At 37.5% G+C, this 15,018-nt stretch overlaps 2 protein-coding genes across 3 annotated transcripts; one reads left to right on the forward strand and one right to left on the reverse strand.

The window, feature by feature from the left end:
* Window positions 1-832: 832 nt before the first annotated feature.
* foxf1 (forkhead box F1) lies at window positions 833-3,066 on the forward strand (the record flags this gene model as incomplete). Its single annotated transcript, XM_079242969.1, has 2 exons — window positions 833-1,811; window positions 2,903-3,066. 2 exons carry the CDS (start codon window positions 833-835, stop codon window positions 3,064-3,066), a joined length of 1,143 nt encoding a protein of 380 aa, XP_079099095.1.
* Window positions 3,067-6,873: 3,807 nt separating this feature from the next.
* mthfsd (methenyltetrahydrofolate synthetase domain containing) lies at window positions 6,874-14,229 on the reverse strand. Of its 2 annotated transcripts, none has more exons than XM_079241539.1 (8): window positions 14,119-14,229; window positions 13,874-13,977; window positions 12,774-12,887; window positions 12,297-12,410; window positions 11,075-11,165; window positions 9,625-9,737; window positions 9,296-9,421; window positions 6,874-8,095 (listed from the first exon to the last, which is right to left on the reverse strand). In XM_079241539.1, exons 1-8 carry the CDS (start codon window positions 14,144-14,146, stop codon window positions 7,343-7,345), a joined length of 1,443 nt encoding a protein of 480 aa, XP_079097665.1. In that variant the 5' UTR covers window positions 14,147-14,229; the 3' UTR covers window positions 6,874-7,342. The 2 variants fall into 2 exon arrangements, with proteins under 2 accessions (XP_079097665.1, XP_079097666.1); XM_079241540.1 differs by lacking the exon at window positions 12,774-12,887 and adding an exon at window positions 12,938-13,047 and having other exon boundaries at window positions 13,870-13,977.
* Window positions 14,230-15,018: the final 789 nt, after the last annotated feature.

Consider the following 15,018-nt stretch of genomic DNA (forward strand, 5'->3'; position numbering starts at 1 on the left):
CTGGTTTTGAAACGTGAGGGGCACGAGCTACACTTGATGCTTTTTATTTACTAAAAGGGTTTTCTGCAATATTTTATACATTTTAATGACAGCTGAGGTAGGACCTACTTGCAGCTTGTGAGGAGCATGACGCTGTGGTCTGAAATAGAGACAATACATGCACTGTATGTTAATGGATTCACTCATCTGGTTATAAAACAAACGCTGTTAAAAAATGAGAATGACAGTAAAATGACATATTGAAAAACAAGGCAATGTGCTGGCTTCGGACTGTTTCCAGGGTAACAATTTAGTTTTTTTCCCTCTGACATGTTGACCTATCTTACTCACATGTAATAACATTTAATCTTAGGGTCATAACATACAATATGTGGGATCTAACTATTCAACGTTTTTGCATAAGAAAAGAGAAAAAAAAAATCAAGGAAAAGTGAGCGCACGCAGATGTGTATGCTTACAGCCCACCACTGGAGGTAGGAGGGAACTGGGCGGGCCCCCAACTTTAGGATGAACAAGACAGCTTCCATTGCCCGATGGCAACAGATAAGTAAAAAGTGAGCTCCTCGGACGCACGACAACACACCAACTGAAGTGGAAAGCGACTCCTGTTCTGCTCCTCGCATCGTTTCGGACGTTGCCTGCAAAACGAGCCGGCTTCTCACAACAGCAGGACTGAAGCGAAACCAAGAAGTCAGAGTAAAGGCTGCTTTTCAGCTGTCATTTTTCTTTCCTTTCCTTCATATTTCTATCTTTATGTAATCAACTTTGCAGTATTGATAGGTGGAAAGTTTTTTTTTCTTCGTCATCTTGAAGACTAAACCCAACCAAGCTAATGACGGCAGAGGTCCAGCAGCCCCCAGCGCAGACTCCTGCCCAAAGCAGCCCGATGTCTGCTCCAGAGAAGCCGCACGGACAGACGGTGGTGATGGAAACCGCTTCCTCGACGACGAAAACCAAAAAAACAAACGCAGGGATAAGGCGACCGGAGAAACCCCCCTACTCATACATAGCCTTAATAGTTATGGCTATCCAGAGCTCTCCAACCAAGCGCCTAACGCTCAGTGAAATCTATCAGTTCCTACAGAGCCGCTTCCCGTTCTTCAGGGGCTCCTATCAAGGATGGAAGAACTCTGTGCGTCACAACTTGTCCCTGAATGAGTGCTTCATTAAACTGCCCAAAGGCCTCGGTCGGCCGGGGAAGGGTCACTACTGGACTATTGACCCAGCTAGTGAGTTTATGTTCGAGGAAGGTTCCTTCAGAAGGAGACCTCGGGGTTTTAGGCGCAAGTGCCAGGCGCTGAAGCCCATGTACAGCATGATGAACGGCCTGGGATTCAACCACATCCCAGAGTCTTATAATTTCCAAGGGAGCGGCGGGGGCCTTTCCTGTCCGCCCAACAGTTTGTCTCTGGACAGTGGGATTGGGATGATGAATGGACACTTGGCAGGTAACATGGATGGGATGGGTCTGTCTGGGCACTCCATGTCACATTTGTCGACCAACAGTGGACATTCCTATATGGGAAGTTGTACAGGATCGACTGGGAGCGATTATCCCCACCATGACAATTCCGCCTCTCCTCTGCTCACCAGCGGGGGAGTCATGGAGCCTCACCCCGTCTACTCTAGCTCCGCTTCGGCATGGGCTCCGGCTCCCTCGGCCTCACTGAATAACGGGGCTTCCTACATAAAGCAGCAGCCACTGTCTCCTTGTAATCCAGGGGCCAACCCGCTTCAGTCAAGTTTACCAGCACATTCATTAGATCAACCCTACCTGCACCAGAACGGACACAGCACCGCAGATTTACAAGGTAGGCCCAGTGTTTCACTTCTAATGTCATACCCCCTAAACATTCAGGTAATGGCTACAGCAGGATTTACAAAGAAAACATTTTGAAATTATAAAGTAGAAAGATTTATTTTACATCTTGGCAATTTATTTATGTGACTCGAGTTTTTTTTCTTTTCAAAATATGCCCTGTTGATGTAAAATAGTTCTATGCTAAAAAAATAAATAAATAAATTAAAAAAAAAAAAAAAAAAAAAAGTGTCTAAATACTGAGAAACTGTGTTGAGGAAAACGTTGAATTGCGTCGCATTTATTGAGCAGTTAAACCGCTTATCTTTGACACAACGGAAGGGCATAAATGGAGGTAATTAGGGGGAAGTGGTGAAATGCAAAGAAACCAAGTATGTTGTCCCGCAGGCATTTATTCTCGACATTTACTCCAAATTAAATATGAAACAGGAGCTAATCCGAATAAAATCCAGATATAAACTTGAACAAACTTGTTTTTTGGGGTTTTTTTTATGTTTAAAAACAAAGAGAGAGAGGAGGAGGAGAGAGGGCACGGAAGGGCAGTTTTGAGTCATGCCAATCTCTTGGCAAGCAAAACAAGCGCGGTTTGGTCCAGCCTGCCTTGCCCCGAGGCTTTCGGTCCTCCGGGACTGGCGTGCAGGAGGGTGACTGTCAATTAGCCCGGCCAGCCCGCCTCTCCTTTCCACTGTCTTAATGGTGCCTGTTTAATGGACCTAGGGTCAATTATATATATGATATGGATATACTATATCATTATCTTGAAATAAAATTTGAAATTTTTGTATTCCATATTATTGTTTTTAGAATGAATAGTACAAAAACCTGAAATCATGTAAGACATGTATAGGCCTAATTGACTGCTAAATAAATAACAATTAGCTATTAAAGCCATTAAGCTTCTTGTTTCAACTTTTTTCTCAAACTATTTAATTATGTGATTTAAGACATTTTTTTCATACAATACATAAAAGAAATTAACCTGCGAGAACATTTTTTTAACTCATCCTCAAGATCTTCAGTTAAAAAACTCTTGGTGATATCAGAGATAGCGTTTGTAATCCATGTTTTTCAATATGTCTGCAGGTATTCCTCGGTACCATTCCCAGTCTCCCAGCATGTGCGACAGAAAAGAGTTCGTGTTCTCGTTCAACGCCATGACGTCCTCAGCCATGCACTCACCTGGCAGCAGCTCCTACTACCACCACCAGCAAGTCTCCTACCAGGACATCAAGCCCTGCGTGATGTGATCACCACCTAACGTGGACAATGTGCAGACCACGGGACGGTGTTTCACGGACTTGAGCCCTGCAGCAGAATATACTGAGATGACAGCAAATTATCACTGAGAGAGTCGAGGGCACGTCCCATGCCTCGCAGAGCGCTCACTGCTTCACCGGACTACTTTTCTGTACTGTTTCACACAGCAACAAAGACGCGAAAACAGGCTAATTTAAAGCAACCACCTGAAAATAATAATAATATATTTTAATATAAACTGTTTCATGACATCTTCGTCGACTAGTGGGGTGAAAAGAGTGGGTGGGGGGAAAAAAAACCCTGGTGCTGTTTGGTACCGAGTCCTGCAGAGCGGATGACTATCAATTCACACTATTGTTCTTGTTTATTCATCTTGTAAAAAAAAATAAATAAAAATTTTAAAAAATACAAAAAGGGAAAAAGAAAAAATATATATGCACTTCCGTTTTCTCCGTTTAAAATGTAATGTCTTTAAATTAGACTGTTCTTTTTTTCATATTTTTTCTATCGCTAAGTTCTGAAATGAATAACTATGGACATTACTTATATACTGTACATCCATATCCTGCATACTGTGTAAAAAAAAAAAAAAAAAAAAAAAAAAAAAAAAAAAGAAGATGGCACTTTTTAATAACCTAAGCGCAAGTTTTTATTTATTCTGTAGGCCTATATTTTAATTTCAGGCGAATTGGCTAAGGAGTTATTTGCTTTATTGGCAATATTTGTCAAATGTCTATTATTTGTTTTTAAATGAAATTGAGGGTAGATTATAAGCACTGTGTTGTTGGTGTCAGACTATGTACAGCATTATTTTCAGCACTGTGTAGTTACTATATATTGGTAGGAAAACTAGCGAAGGGTCTAGATGGCGGATTTTTTAAATAACTTTTTTTCACAACAAAACATTCAAAATAAACTTTGTTTGAAACAAGAATTTCCTCAAAAGGGGCTATTTTCAAATTTTTTTTTTTTTTTTTTTTTTTAATTGTTGCTGGGGAGGGGAGGAGAGGGAATTCCTTAAATTGTGTATGCATTTGGCTTGCATATCGCCACGATTATAATTTTCCAAATTTTAATGGAGCACCATATATAGCCTATGATCCGAAATCTTTACTGCAGAGGTGCTAAAAAGTAGGCTATTAGTCACATGTTAGAATGTAATAATGATGTTTTACCAGCAGTAGCTGGTAAGAGCCAACATCGTACGTCAGCACAACCTCCCCTTGCGTCACTCTATGACGAAATGTTTATCTGGAAAAAAATAATTTTGCGTTTCAAAATTCAGCCTTATCATATCAAACAACAGTGTGCAGCATGTCAGGAGAAATAATCATTTTCCACAAATATTTCTGTTAAGAATATATGTATACACACACACACACACACACACATATATATATACACACATATATATATATATATATATATATATATATATATATATATATATATATATATATATATATATATATATATATATATATACATATATATATATATATACATATATATATATATATATATATATATATATATATATATATATATATATATACATATATATATATATATATATATATATATATATATATATATATATATATATATATAGATATATATATATCTATATAGATATAGATATAGATATATAGATATCCTCATTACAGGGTGTCAGCATAAAGGTTGAACAAAGAGAAAATATGAAATAATGAATTGAAATAAGTTCAGTGTGGTTACCTTGTGAAGGGATATTTTGTATTTATCTCTAAAACACCTCACCTTGTACTATAAAGTCACACGAATACGATGCAATTAAAGTAAACAAGTAATGAATGTGTGAAGTGCTGAATGTTTTATCACATGATTAGATCAGACTGTTTGGTCACAAATGTTCACAGGGATCATTTAACTCTAATTTGACCATATCTGTAGTGATTTAGTCACTTGAATTAGAACTTATGAAGATTAAAACGTCCTTTGCCTTTGTTTCAGATAACTTTGAGTTTAAAAAAAAGACTAATGAGCTCTGAGACAATCTATCAGTAACATTACTCTGAAACACACTTCGCATAATTTAGATGGAAGAATGGAATTGTCAAAGATATTTTGCTAATTTTATCACAAGACTTGGAGAGTGTCGAGAGCATGCATTCATCACAGGAAGAAAATGTGATCTGCTTCTTTTTGACTCGTGTACTGCTTTGAAATTATACAACATGACCACTGATTGAACCCCAGTAAAAATGCCATGGAGCACAGGGTGAGCAGGCTCAACAGCAGTTGAACAGCATTAACAATCTGATGACATTTGCTGGGGTTCAGTGCTCTGGTGGGGCTCAGGATAGAGATGGAGCTCCACAGCTGTTCCCAGGCCAGGCCTGGATGACAGCTCCATAAAAAGCCTGTAGCCTGTGCTGTGCAGACAGACACATTGTGGGCATATGTCTTTATATTGCCAAGAAGAGGGGAAAGGAAAAAAATATGACAATTTTTTCTCATGTTGGCAATAATTAAACTGGCAATATCGCTACAGAAATACAACACAGAAAATTAAATGGAAGTACAAGTTGTTACCAACAGGCAAAAATTGCTTTAATTTCTCTCTCACAAATTTAAATTAAGCTTTTAAAAATTCCTAAGACCATAATTAAAGCAGCATCTCCCACTTCCAAAGAAAAGCAATAATAAATTCCCCTTTCCTGTTCAGTATGGAACTTGTTTGGACAACAATCCCAGTCAGCACTTTGTCATTGCCATCTAAAGCTGTAACAGTTTGTTGAATCACATGCTCAACCTGTAAAATGCATCAATCATGCAAGCTTTGTCACAGTAAAATATCATGTTTAAGCAGATCTTCCACAGTACTTCAGCACTAGTTTGTTTTTTAAGTCCAAACCGTCTCATCTCCAATCAGTATATTTATTTAAATGCTTCTAAACTACACGAAAAACTGCTGTTACTTGCTAAATTTAAAAAAAAATTTTAAAAAAGGACCATTTCCTATTTTTTTTTTTTAAAAAAAGGTTGGGGTAAGGGTGCAGTGCTGCCAAACAAATTTCCTGTTAATCATAAGGAGTAGTAAATATTCCATTTTCTAAAAAAAAAAAAAAAAAAAGTATATACATGTATGATATATATATATATATATATAGATAGATAGATATACATCTTAAAAAACTGAAGAAAAAAGGATTATGCAGTCCATAAGGCAAGAAATACTGTTTAGGAGCTCATTATTTGCAACAAAACACCCCAAAAGATGATATCTTGTTACAAAACTACATCATGGGTTATGTAAAAAGAAAAAATCTGGAAAGAATTTGAAATAATCTTGGCTTCATAATCATTAAATCAACTGTATTCCTAGTGTGTATTCAAAGTAGCATCGGCGTTGCAAATTTGTCCGTTTGTACTAAATTTGTTTAAATGTCAAAACAAAATTGATATCATCTCAACATATGTAAAATATTTTTCCATTAATTTTACTTTTTCGCAGCACTATATTACAATTTAAAAACATTAAACTTAAAGGATTAGAAGAAATTAGCAGAAAACAATGAAAAAAGTACTAAAATGAAGAAAAAACCTGTCTGGTCAGTCACAGTTGCAGCCAGTATAAATGCTATTTCAGAGACAAAAATCTTTTCAATATTTATATTTATTATCAGGTCCGATGTTTGTTTCATAAACTGTATAGCGGCCACATGGTGGTGCCAACTGCAACTACTACCAATCAGTTATTCATTGACTTGCAGCTAAAGGTTTTGTTTTCTAATAAACAAGCAGGACAACAGGTCAGAAAACATTTTATTAGAGGCGTTGAAAGTGAAGAATGGTTATTGAAAATGATTTAATGAATCATCACAACAACAACACAAAAAAGTATTCAACCTAAAGTTGGAAAAGGACAAAACTATGTTCGAGAATCACTCAAAAAAGAAACTTGAAAGGAGGAAGATCATTATGATCTTTGTTCGCACACCAGCTGTGTTTCAACAAAGCAAGGCACGTATCTATGCTTATTAGTTGTGAGAAGTTTTGAGGAAACAAAATAGAAGCAAAAACAAAACAAAAACTCTCTTGATGGAAAAGCTTTATGCTTCATTTAAATTTAACTTCCTTACATATTTCAAAATGCATTTAGTTCACTCGATCTATGTAACTGATGTTACCTTCAGATAAAATAAACTATTTCAACCCTTCTAAATTGAGGGTTGCCTCAAACTGATTTTTTCTTGTTGCTGGCCTGTGTGCTGCCTGTTGCTTTTACAGCTCAGTTTTCTTTGTGGTGTCACTCTTCATTTCTGGTGGTGCCATTTTAGCCTTCAGAGCAGCGGCTGGTTTTTGTCTCCTGTTGGACTGTCCAGACCTCTTGCCTCCACGCTGGCTCTTGGCCAGCTCTGCCTGCAGACTGTGTCCATTCAGACAGAGACCCTGAAGTGCCTCCAGAGCCATATCCGCAGCCATCGGGTCACTGTAGTCCAGGAAGGCTCGGTGCTGAGCTCCCTGCCAGGTAAGCCTCAGTGGAGCGGCCTTCCTCTCTCTGAGGGCAGTTTTCAGCTCACTAACTCGCAACTCAGCAGGGATTCCTCCCAGATAAACTGTGGTCACATTCAGAGGAAGCTTACGCTGTGTTACAACTTCATCTCCACCCTCTTCTGGGCCTTGTTCTTTCATGCTTTCTCTGTGTTTTCCCTTTGCAGTTTTACCAGTTTCTCCTTCCTTATCTCCCTTTCCATCTCCTCTGCTGTCTTTCCTCATTCTGGCCGGTCGTTGTCTGGCTTTCTGTTCTGCCTCTACTTTTTTCTCCTGTCTGGATTCTTGGCTAAAGTCACCCTCAGCATCCTGCTGTGTGTCTCGCCTTGGTCTGCGCCTGGGTTGCCTTCTTGACTGATCAGACTGCAGGCCAAACTCTGCTGCAAGCGATGCTTCCCCCAGTGTCACATCCTTTCCAGCCTGCTCTTCCAGAGCACGCAGCTTCTTCAGGATGGGGATCCTCTGCAGCTTTTCGGTGTCCAGCTGAAGACAAATTAACAGGGATTAGTCCATATTGCTAACAGCCCATCCTTAATAACTGTCTTTACAGCAGCAGGATATTTCATTTCCCACGCAGTTAAAAATAACAATTGCTTTCTTGATTTGTTGGGTCTTTAAGAGTCCTGGCAGCCTTTGATGCTGACCAGTCCTGAAAAGGATATACGAGCCCATTGTTTTTACACTGGCCTGTTTGACCTGTCGTTCCCCTGCCCCTGCAGAGCCAAGGTGGCTGGGCAGAGCAGCCTTTGATGATCAGACTCGGCCTTCCTGTCTGTGAGGTCACTGGGTCCTGTTTACTTACATGTGTGTCTTAAGAAACCCAGAGGTTACACACAATCTGGGCACATGATAAGAATAATACCTCCATCATGTCTAATTTAAGACATATTACATGGAGGAAATTCAGGTGAAACGTGTCTGCCTGTGTCAAAAAGTCAGAAGTATTTTGGAGTCCAGATCCTAATTTAAATCCACACACATAAACTTTGACTTATATGTATACAGACCATATCTGATGATGGGTAGTTTGAGTTTATATCCATTAGAGGGCAGTGTCCCTTCAAATAAGAAGTCAAGATTTGGACATCTTGCTCAAGTTCATAGAATATGGTTTATATTGATCTTATGAAAGTTTAATAAAACTGGTTCATCAATAAATTCAGGAAACACCTGTAGCTTAAAGGATGGGTGACTTGGAAAACCGCAGGAAAAATACTGATCTATACTATGACATAATCAAATAAAGCCCTGTTCCTTATATTCTAATGAAACTAATATGATTTGACTTCATATGATATTCAAATTACCCAAATAAATCAGCCTACTGTTCAATAAAACAGAAAAACATACCGTAACAAATAGCTTACTTTAAAGACTTAAGATTGAGCTGAACAGTTCCAAATGCTTCTTGTTGCTTCATAATGGTCTTAGCAGGTGATTGAATAGCAATAGATAAGCATACAGGTGTGTAATTAAGGTGGCAGCTCATAACACTTGATTCCTCACCAGCGCCTGGGGGAGCCCCACAAATTGCCATATGGTCTGTGGGAAACACCCGTCGTCCAAGCATTGCACCTCTAAACCACGTTACGATAGCATCCTCTAAAATTTACTTAAATTTCAAATAACTTTGCTATTTTACATTGCCACAACACTATGTTAAACAAAACATTTCACATTTACCTTAGTCCAAATGATTCCCTGCGGTTTGGGGAACTGACAATGAGTCTTAATAACTCTGGTGGGTGTGAGGATGTAGTCAACAGTCAGGTCATGACTTCCCATAAGTTCCTCTGGAATGTCTACCACCTAAAACACAAATATGAAACAATTAGTCTTAAGAAATTTTTAAAGTCTATTTAAACATATTTCATTTAAATTTTTTAAAAACTCTTTTGCCACTTTAGTGCTGTGGCATTTGTCACTTTATTTTTGGGTAAAATGAATCAAACAGATGAAAATTTCCCTGTATCTTTTGGTCTGTCCAATAAGTTCAAAATAGGCAGACTAACCTGGCAATCATGGACGACAGTAACAACCACAGTAGATTCATTTACAGCTCCCATCGAAACCATCATGGCATACTCCATGTCAGCAAACCCCTCTCCTTTTCCAATCCGACAACCTAATGGAGGCAAATACTATCAGACCTATTTGGTTTTGTGTGTGATTTTAGGAATCAGTCAGAATCTAAAATCTACAGAAGCATTTTGAACAAGTGACAGATTAATGACTTTATTACCATGACACTAGTATTACAGAAAAAGGACTTTGCATGTTTAAATTATAAATGAAGTTTGACAAGAACACAGATGGGTGATGAGCATTAAAAGTTTTTAAAACAGCATGTGAAACTGTTCATTTTAGAAATGTATTTAGTACAGTAAGCATATCTGAATGGAGCATACAGTCAACTTAGGCCATTTGAAAGTCAGGATAATAATGCATTGTAAGTTATTACCTCTGCCAAAGAACTTATATTTTTGCTGCCATTTATCTGACCATTTGTTGTTTGACAACAATATACTGGACTGATTTTTATGGCTTTTTGTGAGAATGAGACTTGGTCTTATTTAGCTCCCATTAAATTTTGAGCGTTATCCAGATTACCATATGAATACAGGAAGGATTCTAAATATTTGCGAGATAGGGCCATTTTCACTCTATGTGCATTTAAATGAAAATGGGCTTTGTAAAAAAAAATATATACAGGAGAGGTTTCCCACACATTTGACAAGATATCAGAGCTGAATCTGGATCTTGGCAATATTCTGGATACTACAATCCAGAACAGGAAAAATAAAAAGGGATCTTTGGAATTCTCACTGCAAGAAAACAACTTAAGATAAAAAAAAAAAAAAAGACCAATGCAAAGACACTAAATAATTGTAGGACTAAATCATAGGATGGAAATGACAAAAATGATGGAAATTAGCTTCTTGGTGGAGGTCTGTGCTCTCCAAATGAAAAAGTTAGGTGAAGGAAAATACACTGAAGAAGGAGAAATACTGATCTGATGATGCATTGTTGACCCAATATTCATTTCTATTGTTCATATGTCCCAGGCAATGATAGTTCTGTTTCTCCAGCGGATTAAGTTGTACAAAACCTTTTCAACAAAAAGTTTTGTCAGATCATTTCAGTTGTTAGTACCCTTTAATATTCCACAAAGTATAAAGAGTTCCCACTGAATAATAAATTCCTATTTTCTGAGCTGCAAGGTTGCAGTTTAACAACAAAGGGCCTCTGGACAGAGAAACTACTCACTGAGAACATAATATTCAGTACTCCAAAAAGAGAGAAACAGAAAAAAACATGTTGATGATTTTGATGCTGACGATGAGTTCTCTTTTTGTTGGTGTGGTTAAATTGGTTTGGAATATGAAAATGAATTCTAATCTACAATATTTATATCTAAACAAACTCTTATGGTGAGGTTGTGATTTAGAGGTGCCAACAAACCTTTCTCAGAGACGGCCACAGAGCCAACCACCACCAAATCTACCTTCACGTTTGCGTCCAAGCCAATGGGCACGCTGAAGTCTTTCACACCCTGGGGCAAATTTGGAAGACAGGAATTTAAAAAAAAAAAAATCAGAATAGCTTTGAAGGTTTGTAAATTAAAATGCTGGTCAAAAAATAGATTAAATTCATACAGAGTGGATGCACATGATCACTGCAATGTCACATGATCAGACATGTAACTGTACTTTGTAATGCCTGGTTTAAACCCCAATGAATGTATGTTATCAAAACCACAAAACAGGTCTAACATTATGAAGAAATGGGACGCAATTACTTTTTCAAAAGATTCAGTAAGAGGCAGTTTTTTTTTTTTCCCCCGAAACTTGAAAAAAAGCAAATAGAGTAAAATGGAAACCAGAGTATTAAATGTATTTTCATTTTTTGCATTTTTTGATACAAAATATTTAACATTTGACAATGCAGCACAGTTTTGCTTCACGCTAGAAAACACACTAGCTGTTTTGAACGCGCAACGTCACTGATTCAGCAAGGAAACACAAGAAGATTAAAAGTGAAAGAGGGGTGAAATGAGTCATCGTAAGATTGTCTTTTGCTGGCTGGAAAGAGAGCTAACAGGTCAGGTAGGATGCAAGATGGATGCCTGGTTAGCCATCAATAAGAGGAGAAATAGCAAAAGTTCTGCAGTGTGTCTTTAATAAGTGCATTTTGAAATGGACATCTCTGTATAGAAACTCCTTTTGTAATCCTGATTACCAGTTTCAAATATTAAATGTTTTCCCAAAGTTATAAACTACGAGTTGAAAGGGACTTTTAGAAAATTACACACAGAAGCAAATAAGCATGCCCACAAAACATATTTAATTGTCTCACGGCTTATCTCACATATGGAACGGCTGCTTAGTGGATTCTGATACTATTTAATTTGTCCTTATATTTTTAATTACAAAACTTTGAATAAAAACAAAAGAAAGAAAAAAATGTTTGCATTAATCTGTCTGTATACAACCAGAAAGTAAATTGCTGTCACTATAATTTTGCTGAGAAATCCCACTTGTCAAATATCCAGTTACCAAAAAAAAGGAACAAAGAACCCAATTTCTGACCAGAAGCTAAAGTTTCACAAAGATCCTATCCAGATGTATGGAAGAATGGAAGAGTGACATAGGTGCATCCTTTTTATAAGTCTATACATGCCAACCTGAGAAGAGGAGCAAATGCGCAGCTGTTCTTTGTTGGCTCCTTGTGGTGGAGTGATCTTATTGAAGAGTCCGGTCCGAAGACGTGGAGTCGGGACCAATAAAGTTTTTCTTGCCTGCAAATATCATCCCAAAAAAGTTAATTTAATTTAACCATCTAACATGAATGAATAAATGAATGTTAGAATGATGGCGTTTTAGGATGTATGTGGCACTGAATTACAAAGAATTTATTAAGTGATGAGTAAAGTGATAAATATCTACATTCATATTCAAAAGATGCAAACAGCTGTTGTGCCTAAAATGTCTCTTACAGCAATTAGTAAATTGTGAAATTATTAATTTCTCAGAAAAACTTTTGCACTTAGATATAACTAAAATGGTTACAAATTATGCAAAGAATGAGAAAGAAACTTCTATAATGCAGTGTGAAACTCTCAGCCTCATGATACTTTCAACCTCCTCACGCACAGTGCTACCTGCAGCACTGCCAGCCGGGCACCCTCCAGAGGTTTATCAGGATCCACCTTCACTTCCGCTGCTTGTGTGAACATCTGCAGCTCTGCCACTTTGCCACAGGCCACAAAAGCACCCTAAAGAGGAAAGAATAGCATCGGATAAAACACTTGTTAAGTGAACTTACTTCCAGGGTGACAAAGCGTGCCTGCTGCTGAGGTCTGTCTGGGTTAACTTTGACTGTCTGGCTGGACTTGAACTCCTGCAGCTCTGCAAGCCTGTTGCATCCTTGAATTGCTCCCTGGTCAGCATACAAGTGAAAAATGAAATGCAGAAGATGCATAGACATGACTCGGTTTAGTAATATTTAACTATTTCTATCAACAGATGCAGCAATGTAGAAATGATTTTAATCACAGTTCTAAAATGGCTTCAAAAGTTACAATATCAGTCATTTGAAATAATAAGCTCTAAATATTTTTTAATATAGTTTACTAATATGTTATATATTGCAAAGTATGTCTGATCATTGGGAAAGGAAATTTAAATAGAGCAATACATTAAGCAGCATACACCCCTAATTCTGGCAACCCAGACAGTCATTTCAGCTGTATTAACATTGTAATATAGACTTTGATCAGAGGTACATGTGACCAAAGATGCATCTCAGTATTTCAAAAATGTTCATGAAAAGGTTGATGCTTGGTAAGCTAAATAAAACAGACAACTGTGTTACTAAGAGCAACCTTTGTGTAATACCACTCAGTAGTATTTAGATATGGAAGTAAAAACAGATTTTCTAGAGAAGGTTCTAATTCTATCGCGACTAAACTTTACTATACCAGTTTGTTTATAGCATTCGTGACTCCTAAGGCAATACTTGATTAACAGCTTCTGCAGATTATTTTTTTTTAGTTCTTCAAATAAATAATAGTGACCCCGGTGACTCAAAATACCAAAGCTGTTTGGACAAAAATCAATATCACCACAAAAATACTTCGTTAACGTATATTTGGGGGCCTTTTTCTTTTAATCATGTTGCAGAGTTTGTTGTAACACCCGAAAACACAACACACTGTTCGCCATGAACGTATCATTTGTAAACTAATCGCTTGAAACCTGCCTTGAAATTTGGGATTCTGTTGTGAACAGGCCTCGGAAAGTTGGCCAAATTATTTTCTTCTATGTAGTCCCACACTTTCTGACGAATGTCCCATTTAGATGCCCCTGGGGTAGGAAGAAAGCAGGTTTTATGAAAAATAAAGCCATGGTAGGAAACATTAATCTTAACTGTACACAAAACAGCAGTTCGACAGAGTCAACACGCAGTTTTAACAACCAGAAAACCGTCAGCAACATTCTTCCTACCTGGATTTATTTTTACAACAGGCTCCATTATGTTATTGTTTATGAAAACGGGTCACTTCTACAACACACGCCCGCGAGTCTCGCTGTGAAGTTGTCCACGTGAGCAGTAACATGAAGAAACAGCTGCTTGTCAGTGTTTATCACTGCTACGGTGGCTCAGAAGGACGTTTTTAGATCAACGCGAACGTGGCTTCCAGGCAGCCGTACATACATGTAAACTTCATTGTGTTTTGAGTATTTCTGATTTTGTTTAACCCCATCAGAGATACTCAACTTCAGTATTCTTTTGAAAATGTTTGAGGAGTTCAGAACACAACCCTGCTAATGCAAAGAGAGGCAGAGAACAAAAGAGTGGTTTGTTCATAGCAACTTGAACTAGAAGGGTGTTCTTGGCTAAATGTTTGGCCTTGAATGTTAATTTTTAAAAGTTCATCAAAAGAAAAAAAAACGTTTTTGCATGTGTAAATGCCTATACATATGTTGAGGCAACTGTCAACAAACACTTCTGAGTCGCTGAAGATCTATCTGCAGTGTGACTGCTGGCAAGCAAATAGTTTCTGCTTTGGGATGTGATGATAGCCATGTAATTTCATTTGATGCTGGGAAGCAAACCACACACAAGCAGTGGAAAATCTAATGGTCAAAACTGTTCCAAACCTGAGACTCCAGACAACTCTGTCATTAAAATAATGAAAAAACAAGAATCTTTGTTTCATATTTTACTCAGATGACCTCACACAGTCAAAACAGGAAAAGAATAAATTGAACAAACAATAGAGCATCAAACAATTCACTAATATAGACATATTTTATTTAAAGGTTGAGGTGTGGAAAAAATACATTTTGTTCAGTAATCTCACTCACCTGTGTGGTATTTATATAACTTTAATTAAAGGTGTG

Source organism: Telmatherina bonti (assembly GCF_933228915.1).
Source record: "Telmatherina bonti genome assembly, chromosome: 1".
Classification (NCBI taxonomy): domain Eukaryota; kingdom Metazoa; phylum Chordata; class Actinopteri; order Atheriniformes; family Telmatherinidae; genus Telmatherina; species Telmatherina bonti.